This window comes from Coregonus clupeaformis, chromosome 17, assembly GCF_020615455.1.
Source record: "Coregonus clupeaformis isolate EN_2021a chromosome 17, ASM2061545v1, whole genome shotgun sequence".
NCBI lineage: Eukaryota > Metazoa > Chordata > Actinopteri > Salmoniformes > Salmonidae > Coregonus > Coregonus clupeaformis.
In genome coordinates this window covers 23810623-23837846 of record NC_059208.1, presented here as the reverse complement: position 1 = coordinate 23837846, position 27224 = coordinate 23810623, and the positions used below count along the sequence as shown (strand labels likewise).

At 43.7% G+C, this 27224-nt stretch overlaps 2 protein-coding genes across 2 annotated transcripts; one reads left to right on the top strand and one right to left on the bottom strand.

The window, feature by feature from the left end:
* Positions 1–587: 587 nt before the first annotated feature.
* LOC121586025 (CUB domain-containing protein 1) lies at positions 588–21760 on the bottom strand. The gene is made up of 10 exons (XM_041902444.2): positions 21547–21760; positions 18959–19198; positions 18315–18683; positions 17766–18137; positions 13496–13693; positions 12745–13131; positions 11475–11664; positions 11130–11296; positions 4838–4925; positions 588–1658 (listed from the first exon to the last, which is right to left on the bottom strand). The coding sequence occupies exons 1-10, from the start codon at positions 21614–21616 to the stop codon at positions 1181–1183; spliced, it is 2559 nt and encodes an 852-aa protein (XP_041758378.2). The 5' UTR covers positions 21617–21760; the 3' UTR covers positions 588–1180.
* LOC121586027 lies at positions 1985–4405 on the top strand. Its single transcript, XM_041902445.1, has 2 exons — positions 1985–2292; positions 3184–4405. Exons 1-2 carry the CDS (start codon positions 2040–2042, stop codon positions 3924–3926), a joined length of 996 nt encoding a protein of 331 aa, XP_041758379.1. The 5' UTR covers positions 1985–2039; the 3' UTR covers positions 3927–4405.
* Positions 21761–27224: the final 5464 nt, after the last annotated feature.

The following is a 27224-nucleotide window of genomic DNA, read 5'->3' as shown; positions in this document are numbered from 1 at the left end:
CTAACGAATTGGCACTCTCCTCGACCACTCGACCACTTATCGGTTTCTGGGTCACAGAGGAGAGAGAATGGAGGAAAGAGGACGGACTTTTACCAAAATGAGAAAAGGCCATTGTGAAAGTGTGTGTCTGTGTGTGTGTGATGCACCATCGAGAGCAGCCCCAAGGTCCGCTAGAGGGCGCTATTATTTGACGTAAGGATAATAATAGCGCCCTCTAGCGGACCTTGGGGCTGCATCGAGAGCATCATGACTGACTGCATCACCGACTGGTATGGCAGCTGCAACGCCCTCGACCGTGGCTCTACAGAGAGTGATGAAAACTGCCCAGTCCATCACTGGGGGCGAGCTCCAAGCCCTACAGGACATTTACACCAGGCGGTGTCTGAGGAAAGCCCAGAAGATTGCCAGAGACTTCAGCCACCCCAGACATGGACTGTTTACTCCCTTACCATCTGGCATGCGGTACTTGTATATAACAGTACACTGACATACAGTAGTATATTCACAGTATATTGTTTTTATTACCTTATTTTTTAAACTTTTTTATTACTGACATAGTATTTTGGACTGCTTTAGTTTTACCGCTCGTTTTATTATTTCTGCAATGTTGAGGAAGCTCACAAGTAAGCATTTAATTGCACAGTTTACGCTGTATCCTGTGCATATGACAAATAAATGATGATTTGAGTGTGTTTATGTAAAAAATAGGATTTATGACACAATACATTTTTACCTTTACATTTTATCCTCCTACACATTCACTGTAAACTTAATTGAATATACAAATACACATAGTATGTTCATCTCCATTATCATTAATTCAAAAGTAAGATTATTTAAAGGTTGAGGGTCGGTTTCCAGGACCCAGGTTAAACCTATTCCTTTAAAAAAATGATGCTCAATGGAGCAATCAATTGAAACTAAGTGCTATTTAGTCCAAGAATAGGTTTTTCTACGTCCATGAAACTAATTACACTTTTACTATGCAGTGCAAAGGTGCCCTCAGCCAAAACACATGACATTATCAACTGTATTAAAATAATGTGGGCTTCTTTGACAGACAATGGATTCTCAGAAATTCCAGTGAATCACATACATGCCAGGGAATCTGATAAAATATGAAGAGAAGGGCTATGGTACTGTGCTTGGCATATACCCTCAACCTACAGTCCTCTCCCTTTCAGTCATGAGCCTCTGGCTCCACCGTTGTAGTCTGCTCTGTGTTCATGTTGTTAGGTTGAGATTGCGTAGGGGTGTCACCATTGCTTCTGGAGCTGTACAACTCGTTGTCCACCCTAGTCTGCTGGTCTTGACTTAAGGGTCTATTGGCGGTGGGTGGGGCAATGTGGGATGGGGGCACAAAAGGCTGGTAGATGCCCACCTCTGGACGTTCAGTGACTGTCCCCAGAGAGAGGGGCTTAGCCTCTGTGGGTCCAGTATAACTCTGGTACACATCCACAGCCGGGTCTCCATAGACACCCAACTCTGCCCCGTCTCGCAGGAGTTGGCCGTATACAAGTGTGTCATCGATCGAGGCGTAGATGTGGGACTCGTTGTCTTTTCGTGATTTGGGGAACCTCCCGTTGTGACCTGGCAGGAAGCTGGTCCCGTTGGGGTTGTAGATGGACACTTGGTGAGACAGCTGCCTCTTCTTCTTCCTACTCAACAGGAGGGAGATCAAAACACATTATCACACGCAAGGTAGGCTACTGTAATGAGAGAAAATTGTTGTATTAAATAGTCACATAATGATAGAAAGTCCCTATGTATGTGTCCACTTATCATGACAACAATTGAATACATGTAATCCTTTATTACCATGAAAAAATACCTATATAGCTATATAGAATATAGATAAACTACAGTACAAGTAAAATACAACTACTACATTTTCCGCCACAACACTCCACCATCGCAGTTGCACTCCACTCCAACAGGTGGTGATAGTGTAAAAATGTGTTTCGAAAAAGGGCGCGTGGAACGGTGGAACAGGAAAAACAACACTAGCTGGCACCTACTCAGCTAGCTAACTTGCAAAAATGTTGCCTAACATAAAATCATTGAGAATGTTTCTCAACAGGCGATTAACAGCGGCTGTCGATGAGCTATTCGGGGCAGTTGAAATAACGATAGCAGAGTACCAGCAAGAATCCTGCCGTTCAAAAAAGGAGAAAGACCGAACGATAGCAGAGTACCAGGAACAAGTATCCCGTGCTAAAGAAGAGAACGCCCGCCTACAGAGGCTGCTGGATGTCGTTCTTAAACCAGAAATAAAGTTACAGAGACTAGAAGGTATGTTACTTATTAGCTAAGCCCGTAACAACCATCCTTTTTTATACACATTGCTAATGCATGTTGGTCATTTACATTTCAGTCATCACTAGTTACATTTTCATCCAATTGGCGACAGATTTTCATGCGAATATTCTCAAATCCGCGTGAAGACAATGCGAATTTTCCCACCAGTAGTGTCTCCACCAAACCGAGTGCATTACGACGTAGTGCACACAATGTACTTTTGTACCAAATAAAAATCTAAAGTTCAATGTGTTTCCATCACATTTTCAACCCTACCGATAGTTTTTTTTTACAAAAACGGTTGCGTTAAATAACAAATGTGCCTACTCTGGTTTTGGCACGTGTGCTCTAACTCGCATGTAGCCTACAGGCTGTGCGGGAAGGCTAGTCTACATGATGAGATTATTATGGAATAGAGCGAGATTATTTTTATTTGTCAAGCATCGATTCTCATGTCATCAGACTCTCGATATTATTGGAAAGGAGCGTCAAGTTAATCACCGTGCACTTTCACCACCCTGTGAATTTCATAATTTATTTAATCTGTAGCCTAATAAACTGCATGGTTTCACGAGTCATAGACGACCACACACCATATCATCTCGTGACTCCAATTTTATTTCGATACGTTTATTTTATCAATATTTACGCATAAAGGCGATTGCACCGCCATTTCTCGCACAATACATTTTACCGACACAAAAAGATCACACCATGTCGAACGAACAAATTCTCTGTAGGCATTTATACAACTGTACCGAATCTTCGTGTTTCCATCACAGTAGTTCAAAAGTTACATGTATCTGGCTAGAATCCATTTATTGTAAGCCAGCATCTCAGCATTTGAAGATACTAGCTAAGTATGTCATGCTCTTTTTCCCACAGACCTCCAGCAGCTCACTCTCTCCATCTCTGAAGAGGAGGTTGCCCCTGTGCAGCAGCACTGCAGGCAGGAGGACCCTTCCCAGATTAAAGAGGAACAGGAGGAACTATGGGTCATCAGTCAGGGAGGAGAGCAGCTTCAAGGGATGGATTATGATACTGATGATACTGATGATTCTGCTGATACCAAAGCCTTCATATCTACTGCCAGAGTAAAAGGTGACTATAATCAGAACCCAAGTCAGTCCTCACATCTTTACCGAATTTTAACCCAACGTGAAGAAAACACAGAGAGGGATGAGCTACCCAGCACCACAACGCAAATTGAACAGATTAAAACAGAGTACTACAGTAACAGTGACTCTCAGCCCCCCTCTGCAGTCAATTCAGACTGGTCTGCAACTCAGAGTGAGAGTGATGAAAGTGTCGATCGGCTGGAGAGTAAAGGACCTCCACTCAAGTCAAAGAGAACACAGACAAAAGCTGGACCAAGCTTCCATGTCTGTACTAAAGTCAGAGAATCCACAGAGTTGTCCCATCTGAAATCCCCTATCCTCAATAATACTGTTCGTCGTTGTAGAATATGTGCAAAGCCTTTCATCACCAAGGAGTCTCTAGTGATTCATGCACATAGACATACAAAGCTGTCTCGGTGTGGTATCTGCGGAAGATCCTTTGAGTCTGTAGAAAGTTTGAAAGATCATCTACATTTTCATGTTGGAAGTACAGGATCGCTTTCTTGTTAAATATGTGGTATATGTTTCACAGAGGATGAGGAGGTTTTGCTGGAAGAGCATATGAGCAATCACAAACTGAAACTGTATCGCTGTCTTGGGTGTAATGAAAGTTTCGATACTCGCCAGGGTCTGACATTGCATATGAGGACTCACACCAGGACTCTTGATCAGTACTGAAAATTCAAGACCGCCCCGACCTGGGCCTATGACTTGCAGCCCGAGCCTGTCCATATTATGACTTTACAAGCAGTCTTTTTTATTTTGAAATTGTAAAAAGAATGTGAGGGAGGAGTAGCCTATATTGTCGTAATCAAACTTAATTAAACACAACTACAGCAGTTCTTACTGAAGAAATCACTCTGATAAAATGTTCCAGTTCCATATCCTAGTAAAGGAAGCCTGAGTCGGGCCCGATGCGGGTCTGCTGAAGGTCGGTGTATACCGAAATGTCATGTTTTTTTATATCAAATAAAATACTATTGTATGGAGAGTGTGTCGCGCCTCACTTTCTAATGCATAGTTACCATATGTACTCAAAACGCCAGTTTCTCAGACACAGATTAAGCCTAATCCTGGCCTAAAAAGCACTTTCAATGGATATTAATCTCTAATTGAAAAGGAAAAATTATAACCACAAAAATAGTCCAGACACTCGTATGGGTTTGAAAGTTAAAAAGCCTTCAATGTGGGCTAAGACATTAAAATACACCAACGCGTATTGGCTTAGGCCTTCATCAGGGTGTCCTTAGCACCTAGTTGTGGTTATAATTTTTGCTTTTCAATTACCATTCCCCTGCAAGAGCACTTGTGGTTGTTTTGGAATACGCTCCTGCTACTTCTTTTTCTTGGAGATGAATCTGTATCAGAGAAAACATCCCAACATTTTTCATGAAGGGTTAGCAAAAAAGTAGCTCACTTACTTGATCACCACACAGACCACAGCCAACACAACCACCATGAGAACCAGCAGAGCTGCCACCGTACTCAGAATGCTGGTCAGAAGCAGGTCTGAGGAACAGGAATACACACACAGGTTAGTATTCACTGATATCCCATTATCAACCCACTCACTAACATAATAATGTTTCAAATCCGGAGGCTGATAATAATACTTAATATACACTAAATATACAAAACATTAGGAACACTCTTTCCATGACAGACTGACCAGGTGAATCCAGGTGACAGCTATGATCCCTTATTGATGTCACTTGTTAAATCCACTTAAATCAGTGTAGATGAAGGGGACAAGACAGGTTAAAGAAGGATTTTTAAGCCTTGAGACAATTTAGACATGGATTGTGAATGTGTACCTTTCAGAGGTTGAATGAGCAAGACAAAATATTTAAGTGCCTTTGAACAGGGTATGGTAGTAGGTGCCAGGTGCACCGGTTTGTGTCAAGAACTTCAACGCTGCTGGGTTTTTCACGCACAACAGTTTCCCCTGTGTATCAAGAATGGTCCACCACCCAAAGGACATCCAGCCAACTTGACACAACCAACCAAGGCCGTTCCTTGCCATTCTGCTGCCCTAGGCGAGACAAAAAAATAATATATATATATATATACAGTGGGGAGAACAAGTATTTGATACACTGCCGATTTTGTAGGTTTTCCTACTTGCAAAGCATGTAGAGGTCTGTCATTTTTATCATAGGTACACTTCAACTGTGAGAGACGGAATCTAAAACAAAAATCCAGAAAATCACATTGTATGATTTTTAAGTAATTAATTTACATTTTATTGCATGACATAAGTATTTGATACATCAGAAAAGCAGAACTTAATATTTGGTACAGAAACCTTTGTTTGCAATTACAGAGCTCATACGTTTCCTGTAGGTCTTGACCAGGTTTGCACACACTGCAGCAGGGATTTTGGCCCACTCTCCATACAGACCTTCTCCAGATCCTTCAGGTTTCGGGGGCTGTCGCTGGGCAATACGGACTTTCAGCTACCTCCAAAGATTTTCTATTGGGTTCAGGTCTGGAGACTGGGCCACTCCAGGACCTTGAGATGCTTCTTACGGAGCCACTCCTTAGTTGCCCTGGCTGTGTGTTTCGGTCGTTGTCATGCTGGAAGACCCAGCCACGACCCATCTTCAATGCTCTTACTGAGGGAAGGAGGTTGTTGGCCAAGATCTCGCGATACATGGCCCCATTCATCCTCCCCCTCAATACGGTGCAGTCGTCCTGTCCCCTTTGCAGAAAAGCATCCCCAAAGAATGATGTTTCCACCTCCATGCTTCACGGTTGGGATGGTGTTCTTGGGGTTGTACTCATCCTTCTTCTTCCTCCAAACACGGCGAGTGGAGTTTAGACCAAAAAGCTCTATTTTTGTCTCATCAGACCACATGACCTTCTCCCATTCCTCCTCTGGATCATCCAGATGGTCATTGGCAAACTTCAGGACGGGCTTGGACATGCGCTGGCTTGAGCAGGGGGACCTTGCGTGTGCTGCAGGATTTTAATCCATGACGGCGTAGTGTGTTACTAATGGTTTTCTTTGAGACTGTGGTCCCAGCTCTCTTCAGGTCATTGACCAGGTCCTGCTGTGTAGTTCTGGGCTGATCCCTCACCTTCCTCATGATCATTGATGCCCCACGAGGTGAGATCTTGCATGGAGCCCCAGACCGAGGGTGATTGACCGTCATCTTGAACTTCTTCCATTTTCTAATAATTGCGCCAACAGTTGTTGCCTTCTCACCAAGCTGCTTGCCTATTGTCCTGTAGCCCATCCCAGCCTTGTGCAGGTCTACAATTTTATCCCTGATGTCCTTACACAGCTCTCTGGTCTTGGCCATTGTGGAGAGGTTGGAGTCTGTTTGATTGAGTGTGTGGACAGGTGTCTTTTATACAGGTAACGAGTTCAAACAGGTGCAGTTAATACAGGTAATGAGTGGAGAACAGGAGGGCTTCTTAAAGAAAAAACTAACAGGTCTGTGAGAGCCGAATTCTTACTGGTTGGTAGGTGATCAAATACTTATGTCATGCAATAAAATGCAAATGAATTACTTAAAAATCATACAATGTGATTTTCTGGATTTTCGTTTTAGATTCCGTCTCTCACAGTTGAAGTGTACCTATGATAAAAATTACAGACCTTTACATGCTTTAAGTAGGAAAACCTGCAAAATCGGCAGTGTATCAAATACTTGTTCTCCCCACTGTATGTGTGTGTATATATATATATATATACACACACACAGGTTAGGCTATTTGATCAGAGAAACCTGCATGATGTAAAAACTGTCCATCATCATTACTTTTTCATATTTTATCCTCCAGCCTGTAGGCTACAGAAAAGGCTACATACTCTTTCTTCCATATCCACAGTGGGGGAAAACAAGTATTTGATACACCACCGATTTTGCAAGTTCTCCCACTTGCAAAGCATGAGAGAGGTCTGTCATTTTCATCATAGGTACACTTCAACTGGAGAACGGAATCTAAAACAAAAATCCAGAAAATCACATTGTATGATTTTTAGTAATTAATTTGCATTTTATTGCATGAATAAGTATTTGGCATCAGATAAGCAGAACTTTCTATTACTTTGTTACAGAAACCTTTGTTTGCAATTACAGAGATCATACGTTTTCTGTAGGTCTTCACCAGGTTTGCACACACTGCAGCTGGGATTTTGGCCCACTCCTCCATGCAGACCTCCTCCAGATCCTTCATGTTTTCGGGGGCTGTCGCTGGGCAACACGGACTTTCAGCTCCCTCCAAAGATTTTCTATGGGGTTGAGATCTGGAGACTGGCTAGGCCACTCCAGGACCTTGAAATGCTTCTTACGAAGCCACTCCTTCGTTGCCCGGGCGGTGTGTTTGGGATCATTGTCATGCTGAAAGACCCTGCCACGTTTCATCTTCAATGCCCTTGCTGATGGAAGGAGGTTTTCACTCAAAATCTCACGATACATGGCCCCATTCTTTCTTTCCTTTACACGGATCAGTCGTCCTGGTCCCTTTGCAGAAAAACAGCCCCAAAGCATGATGTTTCCACCCCCATGCTTCACAGTAGGTATGGTGTTCTTTGGATGCAACTCAGCATTCTTTGTCCTCCAAACACGACGAGTTGAGTTTTTACCAAAAAGTTCTATTTTGGTTTAATCTGACCATATGACATTCTCCCAATCCTCTTCTGGATCATCCAAATGCACTCTAGCAAACTTCAGACGGGCCTGGACATGTACTGGCTTAAGCAGGGGGACACGTCTGGCACTGCAGGATTTGAGTCCCTGGCGGCATAGTGTGTTACTGATGGTATGCTTTGTTACTTTGGTCCCAGCTCTCTGCAGGTCATTCACTAGGTCCCCCCGTGTGGTTCTGGGATTTTTGCTCACCGTTCTTGTGATCATTTTGACCCCACGGGGTGAGATCTTGCGTGGAGCCCCAGATCGAGGGAGATTATCAGTGGTCTTGTATGTCTTCCATTTCCTAATAATTGCTCCCACCGTTGATTTCTTCAAACCAAGCTATTGCAGATTCAGTCTTCCCAGCCTGGTGCAGGTCTACAATTTTGTTTCTGGTGTCCTTTGACAGCTCTTTGGTCTTGGCCATAGTGGAGTTTGGAGTGTGACTGTTTGAGGTTGTGGACAGGTGTCTTTTATACTGATAACAAGTTCAAACAGGTGCCATTAATACAGGTAACGAGTGGAGGACAGAGGAGCCTCTTAAAGAAGAAGTTACAGGTCTGTGAGAGCCAGAAATATGCTTGTTTTGTTGTAGGTGACCAAATACTTATTTCCCACCATAATTTGCAAATAAATTCATAAAAAATCCTACAATGTGATTTTCTGGATTTTTTTTCTCAATTTGTCTGTCATAGTTGACGTGTACCCATGATGAAAATTACAGGCCTCTCTCATCTTTTTAAATTGGTGGCTGACTAAATACTTTTTTCCCCCACTGAATATCTGCTACATGATTTATGTTAGATACATTTTTTGATGGAACGTTGGTGGAGCGCCGCAGCGATGCGGCTCTCCAACAGCACCCTGGAGAGGCACGCTGGGAATGGACAAGCAAAACATTTTGCACCCCTGCCTTTGACAAAGTGGCCACTGCTTATCACAGGGCGGCATCAGCACTCACCTAAAAAGCCCATATGCCACTGGTTGAGAAAAATTGTCATTGTTTAGTCAGTTTAGCTCACAAATGTGTCAGTTTACAGTTGAAGTCAGAAGTTTACATACAGCTTAGCCAAATACATTTAAACTCAGTTTTTCACAATTCCTGACATTTAATCCTAGTAAAAATTCCCTGTCTTAGGTCAGTTAGGATCACCACTTTATTTTAAGAATGTGAAAAATCAGAATAATAGTAGAGAGAATAATAATAAATAATATGCCATTTAGCAGACGCTTTTATCCAAAGCGACTTACAGTCATGTGCGCATACATTTTTACGTATGGGTGGTCCCGGGGATCGAACCCACTACCCTGGCGTTACAAGTGCCATGCTCTACCAATTGAGCTACAGAGGACCACAGAATGATTTATTTCAGCTTTTATTTCTTTCATCATATTCCCAGTGGGTCAGAAGTTTACATACACTCAATTAGTATTTGGTAGCATTGCCTTTAAATTGTTTAACTTGGGTCAAACGTGTCGGGTAGCCTTCCGCAAGCTTCCCACAATAAGTTGGGTGAATTATGGCCCATTCCTCCTGACAGAGCTGGTGTAACTGAGTCAGGTTTGTAGGCCTCCTTGCTCGCACACGCTTTTTCATTTCTGCCCACAAATGTTCTATAGGTCAGGGCTTTGTGATAGCCACTCCAATACCTTGACTTTGTTGTCCTTAAGCCATTTTGCCACAACTTTGGAATTATGCTTGGGGTCATTGTTCATTTGGAAGACCCATTTGCGACCAAGCTTTAACTTCCTGACTGATGTCTTGAGATGTTGCTTCAATATATCCACATAATAATGATGCCATCTATTTTGTGAAGTGCACCAGTCCCTCCTGCTGCAAAGCACCCCCACAGCATGATGCTGCCACCCCCGTGTTTCACGGTTGGGATGGTGTTCTTTGGCTTGCAAGTTACCCCTTTTTTCCTCCAAACATAACAATGGTCATTATGGCCAAACAGTTCTATTTTTGTTTCATCTGACCAGAGGACATTTCTCCAAAAAGTACGATCTTTGTGCAGTTGCAAACCGTAGTCTGGCTTTTTTATGGCGGTTTTGGAGCAGTGGCTTCTTCCTTGCTGAGCGGCCTTTCAGGTTATGTCGATATAGGACTCGTTTTACTGTGGATATAGATACTTTTGTACCTGTTTCCTCCAGCATCTTCACAAGGTCCTTTGCTGTTGTTCTGGGATTGATTTGCACTTTTCGCACCAAAGTACGTTCATCTCTAGGAGACAGAAATTGCTCCCAAGGATGAACCAGACTTGTGGAGGTCTACAATTATTTTCTGAGGGCTTGGCTGATTTCTTTTGATTTTCCCATGATGTCAAGCAAAGAGGCAGTGAGTTTGAAGGTAGGCCTTGAAATATATCCACAGGTACACCTCCAATTGACTCAAATGATGTCAATTAGCCTATCAGAAGCTTCTAAAGCCATGACATCATTTTCTGGGATTTTCCAAGCTGTTTAAAGGCATAGTTAGTGTATGTAAACTTCTGACCCACTGGAATTGTGATTAGGGTGAATTATAAGTGAAATAATCTGTCTGTAAACAATTGTTGGAAAAATTACTTGTGTCATGCACAAAGTAGATGTCCTAACCGACTTGCCAAAACGATAGTTTGTTAACAAGAAATGTGTGGAGTGGTTGAAAAACAAGTTTTAATGACTCCAACCTAAATGTATGTAAACTTCCGACTTCAACTGTAGCTCAAAAAATGCCACCCTCGTCAATCTGCCGCCATAGGCAGCTGCCTAATCCTACCTAATGAGCGAGTCCATGCCCAAATAATTGAGTTTGTTCTGAGGGCAAAATGGGGGGGAGGGGGGTGCAACTCAATATTAGGAAGGTGTTCCTAATGTTTGATATACTCAGTGAAGTAAGACCAGAATGAACAAAATATCAGAATGGTATAGAGAAATGCTGAGAAACATGGAACGTTAGATTTTCACTGCAATTTCAAATTAACTTTAAACAAACATCAACTTATGGAGAGCGCCAGAGGAAGAAGGGAGTGAGAGGAGATGGAAAAACACTGCTTATCATGATGACTGCTCCACACGGTCGGTGACTCACTCTTGTCCTTGTGCAGTGTGATCTGTGTGAGCACGCTGAAGTCTCCTCTCTCAGGCATACAGTTGGACATGTTGAGGTAGAAGCTCTTTGAGACAGTGATCTTCCTGTCTGCCTCCTCGTCCTCCCGCCGGCTGTACATCTCCTCTAGGGAGTCCAGGATCTGCACCCTGATCAAATCACAATTTATTCACAGCACTTATCATAAAGTGCTTTACAGTAACCTGGCCTGGACCCCAAGACCAAGCAAGGCAGAAGCAAGACCACAGTGGCCAGGAAAAACTCCCTAGAATGAAGAAACCTAGAGAGGACGTCTCAGAGGGGTAGCCCATCCTTTTCTGATTGTACCTGATGCCCGTGTGGCGGTTGCTGCACTTGGGCTGGCTGATGTTGGCGAACATGAGGTGGGCTTCCAGCTTGGAGGGGACATCGACGATCCAGGACACAGTGGAGTAGGACTTCATTCCCACAGGCCAACTAGGGGTGGCCAGGAGAGTCGGGACTCCTTTCTTTGGGCATACCGTGAAGATGTATCTCTCTGTGTGTACATCAGGGGGAAAATAACATATTTGCAGTTACAGTACTACTTTTATATAAAACAATTTATTAAAAGATGTAACTTTATATACACTACATGACCAAAAGTATGTGGACACCCGCTCGTCGAACATCTCATTCCAAAATCATGGGCATTAATATGGAGTTAGTCCCCCCTTTGCTGCTATAACAGCCTCCACTCTTATGGGAAGGCTTTCCACTAGATGTTGGAACATTTCTGCAGGGACTTGCATCCATTCAGCCACAAGAGCCTTAGTGAGGTCAGGCAATGATGTTGGGCGATTAGGCCTGGCTTGATGTCGGTGTTCCAATTCATCCCAAAGGTGTTCGTTGGGGTTGAGGTCAGGGCTCTGTGCAGGCCAGATAAAGTTCTTCAACACCGATCTCGACAAACCATTTCTATATGGACCTCGCTTTGTGCACGGGGGCATTGTCATGCTGGAACAGGAAAGGGCCTTCCCCAAACTGTTGCCACAAAGTTGGAAGCACAGAATCATCTAGAATGTAATTGTATGCTGTAGCATTAAGATTTCCCTTCACTGGAACTAAGGAGCCTGGCCCGAACCATGAAAAACAGCCCCAGACCATTATTCCTCCTCCATCAAACTTTACAGTTGGCACTATGCATTCGGGCAGGTAGCGTTCTCCTGGCATCTGCCAAACCCAGATTCCTCCGTCGGACTTCGATGGTGAAGCGTGATTCGTCACTCCAGAGAACGCAGTCCAATGGCGGCGAGCTTTACACCACTCCAGCCGGCGCTTGGCATTGCGCATGGTGATCTGTGGCTTGTGTGCGGCTGCTCGGCCATGGAAACCCATTTCATGAAGCTCCCGACAAACAGTTATTGCTCTGACATTGTTTCCAGAGGCAGTTTGGAACTCGGTAGTGAGTGTTGCAACCGAGGATAGACAATTCTTACGCCCTACGCGCTTCAGCACTCAGAGGTTCCATTCTGTAAGCTTGTGTTGGCCTACCACTTCGCGGCTGAGCTGTTGTTGCTCCTAGATGTTTCTACTTCACAATAACAGCACAGTTACATCTTTTAATTAAAAATATTACCTGCAATCTCCCTGGTGAAGGAGATGTTGAGTAAAGGATGAGATAATGGCCACCTCTCTTTCCCTCCCATGGTCGAAGCTGAGGCTGTAAAGGACACGTTGGTGTGAACCTGGACTTTATGTATGGCTCCCTGAGGGCAGAACTGACCCACGGTGGTGCCGTCATCGGCCTCGGCCACGGTGAGAGTGACAGAGCCATTGCAGGGGTGTTCTGGCAGGGACTGCCTGAGGCCGCCAGTAGTGGGCAGGAGCTCTACTGTGCCATGCTGAGGGGGACGGAGGATCCAGGTGACACTGCCCAGGGGGGCGGGAAGACACCTCTCCAGGACGGGCACCGTCAGAGGGACAGGGGCTGCTGCTGCTGGGCAGCCCCTCCACTGATGGCACTCTGAGAAATGGAGAGGAGGTAAAGGATACAATCCAAAAGAAAGTTGAATATATACCATGAGTTTGTGGTGCCTTAGGATCTCAAGGAGGACAAAGTATTTGTTCATCCTAATTACCACACTCCAGATATTGTTTAAAGTGTAAGGGAAGCCAAAAATTTAGCATTGAATTGCAGTGATTGTTTAGTTAGGGCTTAAGGCCACACTCACACACGGTGAATGGTATATCATGTTATTCTTCTACAACGTCAAGCCAGACAAACACAATGAGAGGTTAGTGACTGGGCGCGCATCATAGTGTTAATAATAATTCCTATGGTTATATGACTCAGAGCAGAGCAATGTTGCTAGTTAGGCCTTAGTTACCTATGATTCTGATGGCAGTCAGTAGCAGCTCCTGACATGGGCAGTCCTGGAAGGACAGCTGAGAGATCTTCCCTGAGGGCACAGTGATTTTCTCCTGGATGACAGAGTTCAGCTTCAGCTCACAGTCAGACATGGGGTTGGTCTTCTCAATATGGAGGGAAAGCCACCGCTCTTTCCTCAGGTCCACGTTGCACAACACTGCAAAGTATGTCACAGTAACAAATCATATACATGTACAGTGAGGGAAAAAAGTATTTGATCCCCTGCTGATTTTGTATGTTTTCCCACTGACAAAGAAATGATCAGTCTATAATTTTAATGGTAGGTTTATTTGAACATTGAGAGACAGAATAACAACAACAAAAATCCAGAAAAACGCATGTCAAAAATGTTATAAATTGATTTGCATTTTAATGAGGGAAATAAGTATTTGACCCCCTCTCAATCAGAAAGATTTCTGGCTCCCAGGTGTCTTTTATACTGGTAACGAGCTGGGATTAGGAGCACACTCTTAAAGGGAGTGCTCCTAATCTCAGTTTGTTACCTCTATAAAATACACCTGTCCACAGAAGCAATCAATCAATCAGATTCCAAACTCTGGCCAAGACCAAAGAGCTCTCCAAGGATGTCAGGGACAAGATTGTAGACCTACACAAGGCTGGAATGGGCTACAAGACCATCGCCAAGCAGCTTGGTGAGAAGGTGACAACAGTTGGTGCGATTATTCGCAAATGGAAGAAACACAAAATAAATCTCCCTCGGCCTGGGGCTCCATGCAAGATCTCACCTCGTGGAGTTGCAATGATCATGAGAACGTGAGGAATCAGCCCAGAACTACACAGGAAGATCTTGTCAATGATTTCAAGGCAGCTGGGACCATAGTCACCAGGAAAACAATTGGTAACACACTACGCCGTGAAGGACTGAAATCCTGCAGCACCCGCAAGGTGCATCTGAATGATTCAGAGGAGAACTGGGTGAAAGTGTTGTGGTCAGATGAGACCAAAATCGAGCTATTTGGCATCAACTCAACTCGCCGTGTTTGGAGGAGGAGGAATGCTGCCTATGACCCCAAGAACACCATCCCCACCGTCAAACATGGAGGTGGAAACATTATGCTTTGGGGGTGTTTTTCTGCTAAGGGGACAGGACAACTTCACCGCATCAAAGGGACGATGAACCTCCTTCCCTCAGCCAGGGCATTGAAAATGGGTCGTGGATGGGTATTCCAGCATGACAATGAACCAAAACACACGGCCAAGGCAACAAAGGAGTGGCTCAAGAAGAAGCACATTAAGGTCCTGGAGTGGCCTAGCCAGTCTCCAGACCTTAATCCCACAGAAAATCTGTGGAGGGAGCTGAAGGTTCGAGTTGCCAAACGTCAGGCTCGAAACCTTAATGACTTGGAGAAGATCTGCAAAGAGGAGTGGAACAAAATCATTCCTGAGATGTGTGCAAACCTGGTGGCCAACTACAAGAAACGTCTGACCTCTGTGATTGCCAACAAGGGTTTTGCCACCAAGTACTAAGTCATGTTTTGCAGAGGGGTCAAATACTTATTTCCCTCATTAAAATGCAAATCAATTTATAACATTTTTGACATGCGTTTTTATGGATTTTTGTAGTTGTTATTCTGTCTCTCACTGTTCAAATAAACCTACCATTAAAATTATAGACTGATCATGTCTTTGCCAGTGGGCAAACGTACAAAATCAGCAGGGGATCAAATACTTTTTTCCCTCACTGTAGCTGCACATCCACTTCCACTGACTATAACTCACGCAGGCCCACAGCAAAATTAAGACAAGGATTTCACATTTAGGAAGAAGAATACCAAGAGTCTGCCCCGGTGGCAATCGGCATTGTTAAAAGCTGTATATGTGATCTACAGTAATCCCCTTTTATGGTTATACACATTAACCACAAGACAGAGTGGATAATCAAATTACCACAGATCTAAAAGCTCCATGTTATTATATTGAATTGTAATATGTTGGATCTGTACAACTACAGTAGCTACTACCACTACTACTACATCATCTAAATACCTGCGACACAACCCAACAATTGGCCTTAAAGGGATGGTCACCCCTTTGATACTTTATGATTATTTAGACATGATGAGCAAAAAATGCTAATATACAGTGCATTCGGAAAGTATTCAGACCCCTTCACCTTTTCCACATTTTGTTAAGTTACAGCCTTATTCTAAAATGGATACAATGAATTTTTTCCGCATCAATCTACACACAATACCCCATAATGACAAAGCAAAACAGAAATACCTTATTTACATAAGTATTTTGACCCTTTGCGATGAGACTTGAAATTGAGCTCAGGTGCATCCTGTTTCCATTGATCATCCTTGAGATGTTTCTACAACTTGATTGGAGTCCACCTGTGTTAAATTCAATTGATTGGACATGATTTGGAAAGGCACACACCTGTCTATATAAGGTCCCAAAGTTGAAAGTGCATGTCAGAGCAAAAACCAAGCCATGAGGTCGAAGGAATTGTCTGTAGAGCTCCGAGACAGGATTGTGTCGAGGCACAGATCTGGGGAAGGGTACCAAAAAATGTCTGCAGCATTGAAGGTCCCCAAGAACACAGTGATCTTCATCATTCTTAAATGGAAGAAGTTTGGAACTACCAAGACTCTTCCTAGAGCTGGCGGGGCAATCGGGGCAGAAGGGCCTTGGTCAGGGAGGTGACCAAGAACCCGATGGTCACTCTGACAGACCTTCAGAGTTCCTCTGTGGAGATGGGAGAACCTTCCAGAAGGACAACCATCTCTGCAGCACTCCACCAATCAGGCCTTTATGGTAAAGTAGCCTGACGGAAGCCACTCCTCAGTAAAAGGCACATGACAGCCCACTTGGAGTTTGCCAAAAGGCACCTAAAGGACTCTCAGACCATGAGAAACAAGATTCTCTGGTCTGATGAAACCAAGATTGAACTCTTTGGCCTGAATGCCAAGCGTCACGTCTAGAGGAAACCAGGCACCGCTCATCACCTGGCCAATACCATCCCTACGGTGAAGCATGGTGGTGGCAGCATCATGCTGTGGGGATGTTTTTCAGCGGCAGGGACTGGGAGACTAGTAAGGATCGAGGGAAAGATGAACGGAGCAAAGTACAGAGAGATCCTTGGCTTCGGGACAAGTCTCTGAATGTCCTTGAGTGGCCTAGCCAGAGCCCGGACTTGAACCCGATCGAAGATCTCTGGAGAGTCCTGAAAATAGCTGTGCAGCGAGGCTCCCCATCCAACCTGACAGAGCTTGAGAGGATCGGCAGAGAAGAATGGGAGAAACTCCCTAAATACAGATGTGCCAAGCTTGTAGCATCATACTCAAGGCTGTAATCGCTGCCAAAGGTGCTTCATCAAAGTACTGAGTAAAGGGTCTAAATACTTATGTAAATGTGATATTTCAGTTGTTGTTTTTTATAAATTTGCAAACATTTCTAAAAACCTGTTTTTGCTTTGTCATTATGGGGTATTGTGTATAGATTGACGAGGAGAAAAAACTATTTAATCAATTTTAGAATAAGGCTGTAACAAAATGTAGGGAAAATGAAGGGGTCTGAATACTTTCCGAATGCACTGTAGATACCATGACTTCAGTTGAGGCTCAGTGGGAGGAGCTATAGGAGGATTGGCTCAATGTAATGGCTGGAATAGAAAAATGGAACAAGTCAAACGTGGTTTCCATATGTTTATGTTTTAGACCGTTCCATTTATTCCATTCCAGCCATTACAATGAGCCCATTCTCCTATCGCTCCTCCCACCAGTCTCCTCTACATGACTTGCATGGGATTTGTGACACATGCTAAAACGTTAGCATTTGAAAACAGAGCAAGGGAAACTAAACCAAATCATGGATTGTGGTCATACCTTGTCTATTCTCCTAACCCAGAAGTAAAATCTTGCGTCAGCTGCGTGATTACCTTCTGTGTTCATACATGTTAGGAACTGAGAGGGAAAGAGCAGGGCTTTCCACAAACTCACACATGATTCATCCTCTTACCTTTTTTACTAAAGCTGTGTTTTCCAAACCTTTCCTGGAGCACACCTAGCCATTCCACTTCCCTATTCCAGTACTAGCACACCTGATTCAACTAATCAAGAGCTTGATGTAGTTGACCAGATGAAAAAGGCATGCTGGTAATGGAAAAGATAAAGTCAGTCAAATTGCTGGGGGTTCTCAAGGAGGGTTTTGGAAAAGCTTTTCGAAAGCCATCTAGTGTTTTGTACTCAGTGTCCTGTACCGACCTGGAAGACTTCTCCTCTTGGCTGAAACCTGGAAGCGGAGGGAGAGACCAGTGGAGCCGTCTCCGATCCTGTTCATCTCACAGTTCCTTAGGATCAGGGAGAAGGAGTCCCGCCGTTGGGCCGGCTGGGGGTCTGACAGCTTCTTCACCACCGCGAACCGCCCATTATCGTGGTGATACTCCACGGCCGGCTCCTTCTTCAGGCACTGCGGCTGGGTCTGAGCCAGGAATACAACCGTAGCGTTGTGTTTGGGAGGGACCACAAACTTCCACTCCATCAGGTCATCATCAGGGAAACTGTTCGGGTAGTTTGGAGAGAGCAACTTCGAAGACGACGTCCCTTCCGGTAAAGTCACTTTGAGGACGGCAAGTGCTGAAGGACAATGATATGTTGATGAAGTGTCAGAAAATACAAGGTTAACCAGTTCATTAAATCATGTCTGTGGCCATGACTAAAAACATACAAACATAACTAATCCATTTATATTAACGAAATGAAAACAGTGTGATTTTACATCAGTTATCTGAAACCAATGTCTGACCAACTCACATTTGATTTCCTCTCCAACAGACACGTTGAACACGGTGGGGTTCAGTTTCCGTCCTCCAGTGACCTCCAGAGAGAGCCTGCCCTGGTTCAGGACCTGAGCCCCAGAGACGCTGCCGTTCCTGCAGTACGTCCCGATGGCAGCCTCCCCTGTCCTCTGGAGGGATAGCAGGGTATATGTGTGCTGGTCTGGACATCTCTCAGAGGGCAGGATCTGTCTCAGCCCCATCTGGGTGAAGTCCAAATGGAACGCCCGTGGAACCGGGGCCTTCAGGTTCCAGATAAAGGTACGGTTGAAGTTCTGCAGTGGAAGCGTTCCGGTTCTAGACTCAATGGGGGTGATGTCTCCATTACAGGTCTTTGTGGTACAATCTGGTGGAACGGGGGTAGGAGTTAGAGGAAGTCAATACAGAGACGCACACACAGGTATGCTCACACAAAGTCACATATGGACTGTTTATTACGAAAATGCACACATGTATCCCACTTGCAAGCACTATGTAATAGCAATATAACTACAGTGTACAATGTGCCTATACTGTAATGACACTGTATTTCTGTACCATGTGGACAAGCTATAGACACTCTAAGGACACTCTAAATACCATGGGACCACCACCATTATAGATTTCATAGAGAGTTCTTACCTATTTCCCTGACCACCTCCACAGTGAAGACTTCCTCTGGTTTGGGGCAGGTGAACTCCATGTTCACAGCAGCTTTGGGGTCTGTCAGCAGCACCACATAATCGCTTCCAGCCCTGGAGCATGACCTTTTCAAGCCTGTACCGGTGCATACCGTACACTTTGACCCCCTGCTGCGCTCTGAACTCTGGCTGATGTTGAGAGTAGATCCCTGGTCAGGGGTGAGGGTCAGTGTCACACCCTCTGAATGAACAACAACCAGGGAAGGGATTGATTAATTACGTAGAAGAGTGGCATCAGTTGGGGCAGGCAGGGTTGTTCTATACCACATGGGTATTTTACATAACCATACCTCTATCAAAACTATATAAATTTGTACAAAACATAAACAGAGTCGTAGACTACAAAACAATGTCATTTTTTTCTCTGACTGTCATGTAGGACTACTATTCAGCAGACAGAAAACACAACTGATGTTTTTCTCAGCCTGACCTGATGTGCATTTGGAGATGTGCCACTGCGTGTTAGAAAAGACTCAAATGACTGAGAAAGTGTGTAGGGAGATGATCGATGTCAACAGCTTGGCTCCACTTCCTGTATGGCTAACCAGCCCCACATCTGTGAGCTAGGGCCTACTGAACAAACATAGGCCTGGCTGTTCAACAATTCAAACTGCCATATATCTGTGATGCTGTATCCATAAATGTCCTTATCTTTAGACAATCACTCTCTTCCTCTGCCCCTCCCTCTCTCTCTGAAGCACACACACATACACAAGCGCTCTCTCCCTCTATATGTCTGACTTATGCTTATAGCTGCTTATGCTTTTCCCGAAACCTTACCTAGTAACATAGCCGAGATATAATCTGATTGTGTTACTATTTGACAATGGAGATGTTACTGGGAAGCCCTGTTTGTCCCTCGCTGTTACAGGTACAGCTATTACAGTCCAGCTGTCACTGTTGACACTGGGATAAGATGTGTAAGCCACAACTTACTGGGGCTTGACTAAACATTATTCCGCCAACCTAGCTATATTATTACAAACCAAACTGCTCCTACAGATTGTAGAAAAAAGAACAAAGGGAAGTGCTGCTAGAATACAATAGTAGATATTTGTAAATTGAAGGTGCTCTTGATAAAGCGGTTATTTGGTCATCAGAAAAACAAGGAGGACCAAGGCACTCTAAGGCATTTTAATTATATGAAGAGTGCCTGGTCCTCATCCTCCTTGTTTTTCTGATGCTGATCCTATTGTCTGACCTATGCAAATACTGCCTCCCCCCCTGTAATCTTCAATGCAAACTCAGTTGCCCTGGTCTATGTAAAGACACTGATAAGCCATTTTTCCACCTGACTCCTAATAAAATATTAGATGAGTTGGAAGTTATTTCCTTAGTTAGTTGGCCTTTGGATAGAACCAATGCATTCAACAGTCCTCCCATCATTCCTATTTATCCACTGAAACAGACTCATGCATGAATTATGTTTTCCTATGTTTATTCATAAAGCACAACAAGGGCCAGTCATTTGATTATCTCCAACATCTATGTTGTCTGTCTGTCATCTGCATCCCATCTACACACTTTTGTTTTAGGAAACTGACTGGCCTTTCAAAGGTCTGTGTGTGGTTGTGCCACTGTCAACAACAATGATTTAATGTATAGTCTACCTATAGAATACATCCTCATCCAATTCAAGAATATCCCTGCAACTTCATAATACTGTTAGTGTCCATCAGTAAGTGTTATCACGGGCAACATTTCAAAGAACATATAATTGTATACATATCTACATATCAATCTTTGTAGTAAAGGGACAATTGCAATGGCCTAGTCATAAAATAAAAATAAACTATTTATAATTTCCCTATTCTTCAGCTTTTTTTTTTTTTTTTACAGAATCATAATAATCACAAATGTATTACGGTTTACTTCTAAATGTTTAAAACTATTACCAAATAGCCCTACATTGGTCTAAAGGAGCCTAACGTTACTCCTTAGTTCAAGAACCTTACATGTTCTGTTTAATGGGTTGGCGCTGTAAGCCAAAACAGCCAAATACTCCATCTAAACGTGAATCGAATCTCAATTACGTTACGGTTCTAGAACCATAAATCCCTCTAATTTCATGTCACGTTAAAATCATTTCACGAATGTGAAATGTACAAATTGACTGTACTGTTCACTGTTTTAATTGTTTTTAACACAGTTGCAGCAGACAGTATTTTTCAGTGACAACATGTTTGTGGCGTCTGTCTTCCACCTACACACAGGTGTTAGGAGAAGCAGATAGTTAATTAGCACAGGTAGTCCACTCTGTCTTGAATCTATAACATGGAAGTATGACTGTGTGGGAACCCTAACCCTATAAAGATGTGTATCAATTTAACCTTTTTAAAAAATATATATATAAAATAAAATAAAATAAATCGCCGAAATGAAAGATGAGGTCCTTATGCTTCCAAAACCTTACCGCAAGCGACGCTTGTTAAGGTTCAGACCGAGCATCGCGGCTCTTAACAAAACTCCCATTTTATGTGTAATGTAATGGAACTGAGAGTCATGATCAAGGGCTAAGTAGTGACTTACCTAATAGAACGAAAACGGCGGACGCGATCCCCAAAAACTGCAGAGCACAGCCGACCGTTGATAAAGTCATGCCTTTACTGGATTATTTTCAGCATCGGTAAACTGTCTCAAACGATAAACTATCTAACTGACCTAAAATTGGCACAAATCGCGACTTTATGGCGTTGGACCTATGTGTAGTTCTTTCGCTTTGCGTAAAATGGGTTACACCTACATTTGCTGTCCTGCTGTGTGACGTCAGTTATCAGGTAAGGCGTTCCCCTTGCAGGTGAGTTGTTGCTTGAAGAATTGCGACATATTTGAACTCGGTGGCGTTTTTATACGTTTCTAGGAAAATAAACTTTACTGTAATACAAAATGAACAGACTGGGGTCTGATAGGTATTTAGTCAAATCTAGGCTTTTTAGACCTTGGTAACAAGCTTCACTGGACCAATGACACTTATACTTTACCATACCATCAACTGTTGGTTTTCTTACCAAACAAGTTAAACTTGATTGAAAATAGGGTGATCATCATTAGACTACTTGGTGCTCAAAAGTCAAAATCAATTACTTGTTATTATGTAATAACTCAATAATAATGCCATCTTAGATTGTCCAGCAGAGCAGAAGCCATTTTTCTTTAACACCCAAGCACACATGGAAAATATAGCACACATTACATCTCTACATTAGAGCCATGTGCTGAATTCACCTGACACACCTAGACAATGCAATAGTGTAGTGTCTAAACAGTTCATGACTTTGCTGACTTTTGCAAATGGTGTGTTAGAGGAAGTTGACTCAGCTTGCGGAAGCATCTGGAAAGCATTACTATAGGGGCCCCCTAAAACAGAGGAGAGTCTGTTATGTGAAGGCCTGGGATTGGTCTGTAGGAGAACCACCCATATCATGTTACATATTATAAATACCATGGTTGAAACAAAGGACGGGGAGAATATAACATATTAGAGATTGGGTCAGTTGTTCTCCAGATGTCTGCAGGAGTCTGTAAATTGACGCTGAAATCTTTGATGTAATAAACCATTATAATCAAGGACAGTGTCAGCGGATTCCTTGTCATCACAGCATAATTAGCATCGTTATCTCGACACTACAATAGCTAAAGTTCAGGGGATTGTGACTGACAGTGAAAGAAACAAGATTGAACAGGCAATGTGATTGACCACCTGTGAATTCACCAGAGAGATGGTGGTGAGGGCCCGAGATGCAGGAGTGTTCCATGCAAGGAGAAGCTATGAAGAAGGGGATAATGACTGTGAACAGGAGCAGTAAGGAGGATCAACAAAAGGGGGTGCAATGAGCTTGTTGAGAGGGATTCTTCTCTTCTTTCACAAACATAACATAACACAAGGATGCTTCCCACTGGGCACACCATGTCATTTCAACGTGGAAATGTGGGTAATATTTGGTTGAGATGTTGATCAATGAGATTTCAATCTTTATTCACCCACTCAAAAAGACAGCCAGAATTTGTTTGAATTCCCAACGTATTACTGTGCTTTCAACCATCTTAAAAGCACAACCAAATTCCAATGAAAAAACGATGTCTGATTTTTGATTTAGTTGTCATTTAAATGTGTTATCACTGCACTTTCAACCATTTAAAAGCACAACAAAGTTCAAATGGGAATACAATGTCAGATATTTTGTATTTATACAACATTTAATGTGTTATCATTGTGCTTCATCTCATAGCACAGCCAAAATGACCTGGATTGCAGTTGAGATTACATGAAAAGTACATAGTGCAAGTGATCAATGCTGTTCGAGAGTCTGCACAGATTATTATAGCAAACTATTATAGCAATTGTGAGATTGGAGACGTGAATCCAACATACGATTTGTTAACTTGGAGACAAGTTAATAGGCTATTTACTGTATCGCAAAAGTGATATTGAATTGTATTTTGTTGTCAACGCAACCACATATCACTATTTGAAGGAGATTTATATTTTGTGCCACTGACTTAGTCTGGTGTTAATTCCATTTTGTCCTCTGCATTATTGTAGCCATCTGCTGCAGCCTGTCAACTATGCCTCTGCCTATCCCTGTTCTCTCCTCTCCGCACAGGCTACACAAACGCCTCACCGCGTGGCTGCTGCCTCTCTAACCTGGTGGTCCCTGCACGCACCACCCACGTGGAGTTCCAGGTCTCAGGCAGCCTCTGGAACTGCCGTTCTGCTGCCAACAAGGCAGAGTTCATCTCAGCCTATGCTACCCTCCAGTCCCTCGACTTCTTGGCGCTGACGGAAACATGGATTACCACTGAAAACACTGCTACTCCTACTGCTCTCTCCTCGTCTGACCATGTGTTCTCGCATACCCCGAGAGCATCTGGTCAGCGGGGTGGTGGCACATGAATCCTCATCTCTCCCAAGTGGACATTCTCAATGTTTCCCCTGACCCATCTGTCTATCTCCTCATTTGAATTCCATGCTGTCACAGTCACTAGCCCATTTAAGCTTAATATCCTTGTCATCTATCGCCCTCCAGGTTCCCTTGGAGAGTTCATCAATGAGCTTGACGCCTTGATAAGTTCCTTTCCTGAGGATGGCTCACCCCTCACAGTTCTGGGGGATTTCAACCTCCCTACGTCTACATTTGACTCATTTCTCTCTGCCTCCTTCTTTCCACTCCTCTCCTCTTTTGACCTCACCCTCTCACCGTCCCCCCTACTCACAAGGCAGGCAATACGCTTGACCTCATCTTTACTAGATGCTGTTCTTCTACTAATCTCACTGCAACTCCCCTCCATGTCTCCGACCACTACTTTGTATCCTTTTCTCTCTCCCTCTCCTCCAACACTACTCACTCTGCCCCTACACAGATGGTAATGCGCCGTCGCAACCTTCGCTCTCTCTCTCTCCCGCTACTCTCTCCTCTTCCATCCTATCATCTCTTCCCTCTGCTCAATCCTTCTCCCTCCAATCTCCTGATTCTGCCTCCTCAACCCTCCTCTCCACCCTTTCTGCATCCTTTGACTCTCTATGTCCCCTACCCTCCCGGCCGGCTCGGTCCTCCCCTCCAGCTCCGTGGCTTGATGACTCATTGCGAGCTCACAGAACAGAGCTCCGGGCAGCTGAGCGGAAATGGAAGAAAACTAGACTCCCTGCGGACCTGGCATCTTTTCACTCCCTCCTCTCTACATTTTCTTCATCTGTTTCTGCTGCTAAGGCCACTTTCTACCACTCTAAATTCCAAGCATCTGCCTCTAACCCTAGGAAGCTCTTTGCCACATTCTCCTCCCTGCTGAATCACTCTTGGATTGCGTCCTACCTGACCGGTCGCTCCTACCAAGTGGCGTGGCGAGAAGCTGTCTCCGCACCACGTGCTCTCACCACTGGTGTCCCCCAGGGCTCAGTTCTAGGCCCTCTCCTATTCTCGCTATACACCAAGTCACTTGGCTCTGTCATATCCTCACATGGCCTCTCCTATCATTGCTACGCTGACGACACACAACTAATCTTCTCCTTTCCCCCTTCTGATAACCAGGTGGCGAATCGCATCTCTGCATGTCTGGCAGACATATCAGTATGGATGACGGATCACCACCTCAAGCTGAACCTTGGCAAGACGGAGCTGCTCTTCCTCCCCGGGGAAGGACTGCCTGTTCCATGATCTCGCCATCACGGTTGACAACTCCGTTGTGTCCTCCTCCCAGAGTGCGAAGAGCCTTGGCGTGACCCTGGACAGCACCCTGTCGTTCTCCGCTAACATCAAGGCGGTGACCCGATCCTGTAGGTTCATGCTCTACAACATTCGGAGAGTACGACCCTGCCTTACACAGGAAGCGGCACAGGTCCTAATCCAGGCACTTGTCATCTCCCATCTGGATTACTGCAACTCGCTGTTGGCTGGGCTCCCTGCCTGTGCCATTAAACCCCTACAACTCATCCAGAATGCCGCAGCCCGTCTGGTGTTCAACCTTCCCAAGTTCTCTCACATCACCCCGCTCCTCCGCACACTCCACTGGCTTCCGGTTGAAGCTCGCATCTGCTACAAGACCATGGTGCTTGCCTACGGAGCTGTGAGGGGAACGGCACCTCCGTACCTTCAGGCTCTGATCAGTCCCTACACCCAAACGAGGGCATTGCGTTCATCCACCTCTGGCCTGCTGGCTCCCCTACCTCTGCGGAAGCATAGTTCCCGCTCAGCCCAGTCAAAACTGTTCGCTGCTCTGGCACCCCAATGGTGGAACAAGCTCCCTCACGACGCCAGGACAGCGGAGTCACTCACCACCTTCCGGAGACATTTGAAACCCCACCTCTTTAAGGAATACCTGGGATAGGATAAAGTAATCCTTCTACCCCCCCTTACCCCAACCCCCCAAAAATTAAAAAAAAAAAATAAACATTGTAAAGTGGTTATCCCACTGGCTATAAGGTGAATGCACCTATTTGTAAGTCGCTCTGGATAAGAGCGTCTGCTAAATGACGTAAATGTAAATGTAAATGTCTACAAATTAATAATTGATATGTTGGATTCCCATCTCTATCTCAACCAAGAATCAAAGTTAAAGAATAGGACTAAATCAAATAAAACTTTATTTAAAGTGCATTTAAAGTTTGATTTGATTTAGTCCTATTATTTACCTTTGATTCTTGGTTGAGATGGAGATTTGAATCCAACATATCAATTATTAATTTGCAGACAAACTGGAATTAAAGGCAGACTAATTCAGTAGCACAGATGGAACTATCCAAGCAGAATATATATGTCCTTCAAATGTTGATATTTGGTTGCGTTGACAACCAAACACAATTCAATGTCCAGTTTGTATACAAATTAATAATTTACATGTTGGATTCATGTCTCCATCTCAAACAAAAATCTAAATTAAAGAATAGGACTAAATATAATCTAATCAAAGTTTAAATGCACTTTAAATAAAGTTTAATTTGATTTAGTCCTATTCTTTATCCATGATGTTTGGTTGAGATGGAGACATGAGTCCAACATTTTAATGATTAACTTGAAGATTCAATTTGAACTAAACCAAAGCTTGAAACCCTATGCCTATACTGTATGTATGGTCTATTTTTTGTTTAACCCTGGGTTGAATTGAAACAATAGCTGTAGATTCCATGTCACCATATGTTGACAAATTACGTTGAAACAACGTTGATTCATCCAGTTTGTGCCCAGTGGTTTGTGTGTTACTCAGAAACACATAAGCACATCAACTTGCTTACCTAAATATTCTCATCACCTATTCACATTTGAAAGATGAATGCAAATTCCCAGCTGCTATTCCCAGAAGCTCTCTCAAACAGAGAATGGAGCATTGTGGTTTCTCTTTCAGTTACAGGCCATAGCACATTTAACCGACCTAGTCTATTCGCGTAATCGGTCTGTAGACCTTAATGGTAGATTTGCTTCTTGACTGTCTGTCTACAGTAAATTAGCTTCTTGACTAATCAGTCTATCTATGGTAGATTTTCTTCTTGACTATTAGGGTTCAACCTTAATCATTGTTGTGGGCCAACTTGGATTACTGACAACATAAACAAGGAGGTAAAATGACTCACAACCAAGGCTTTAAGTCCTATGGCATGTATAGGCAACTCACTGATGAAAATGCTGAAAAACCCTGCGGATGCTGAAAGTCTAATATATTTATCAACATCCTATTTGATCTATCAGTGGCCCATATCACTTAGCAGTTAGTTCAAA

Excerpts from the sequence above, each read along its gene's own strand:
- LOC121586027 (XM_041902445.1), top strand. The coding sequence starts at position 2,040 with ATGTTGCCTAACATAAAATCATTGAGAATGTTTCTCAACAGGCGATTA. Across the intron at positions 2,293-3,183 it reads AAAGTTACAGAGACTAGAAG|ACCTCCAGCAGCTCACTCTC; the intron begins GTATGTTACTTA and ends TTTTTCCCACAG.
- LOC121586025 (XM_041902444.2), bottom strand. The coding sequence starts at position 21,616 with ATGACTTTATCAACGGTCGGCTGTGCTCTGCAGTTTTTGGGGATCGCG. Across the intron at positions 19,199-21,546 it reads CGCCGTTTTCGTTCTATTAG|AGGGTGTGACACTGACCCTC; the intron begins GTAAGTCACTAC and ends TTGTTCATTCAG. Across the intron at positions 18,684-18,958 it reads GGAGGTGGTCAGGGAAATAG|ATTGTACCACAAAGACCTGT; the intron begins GTAAGAACTCTC and ends CCGTTCCACCAG.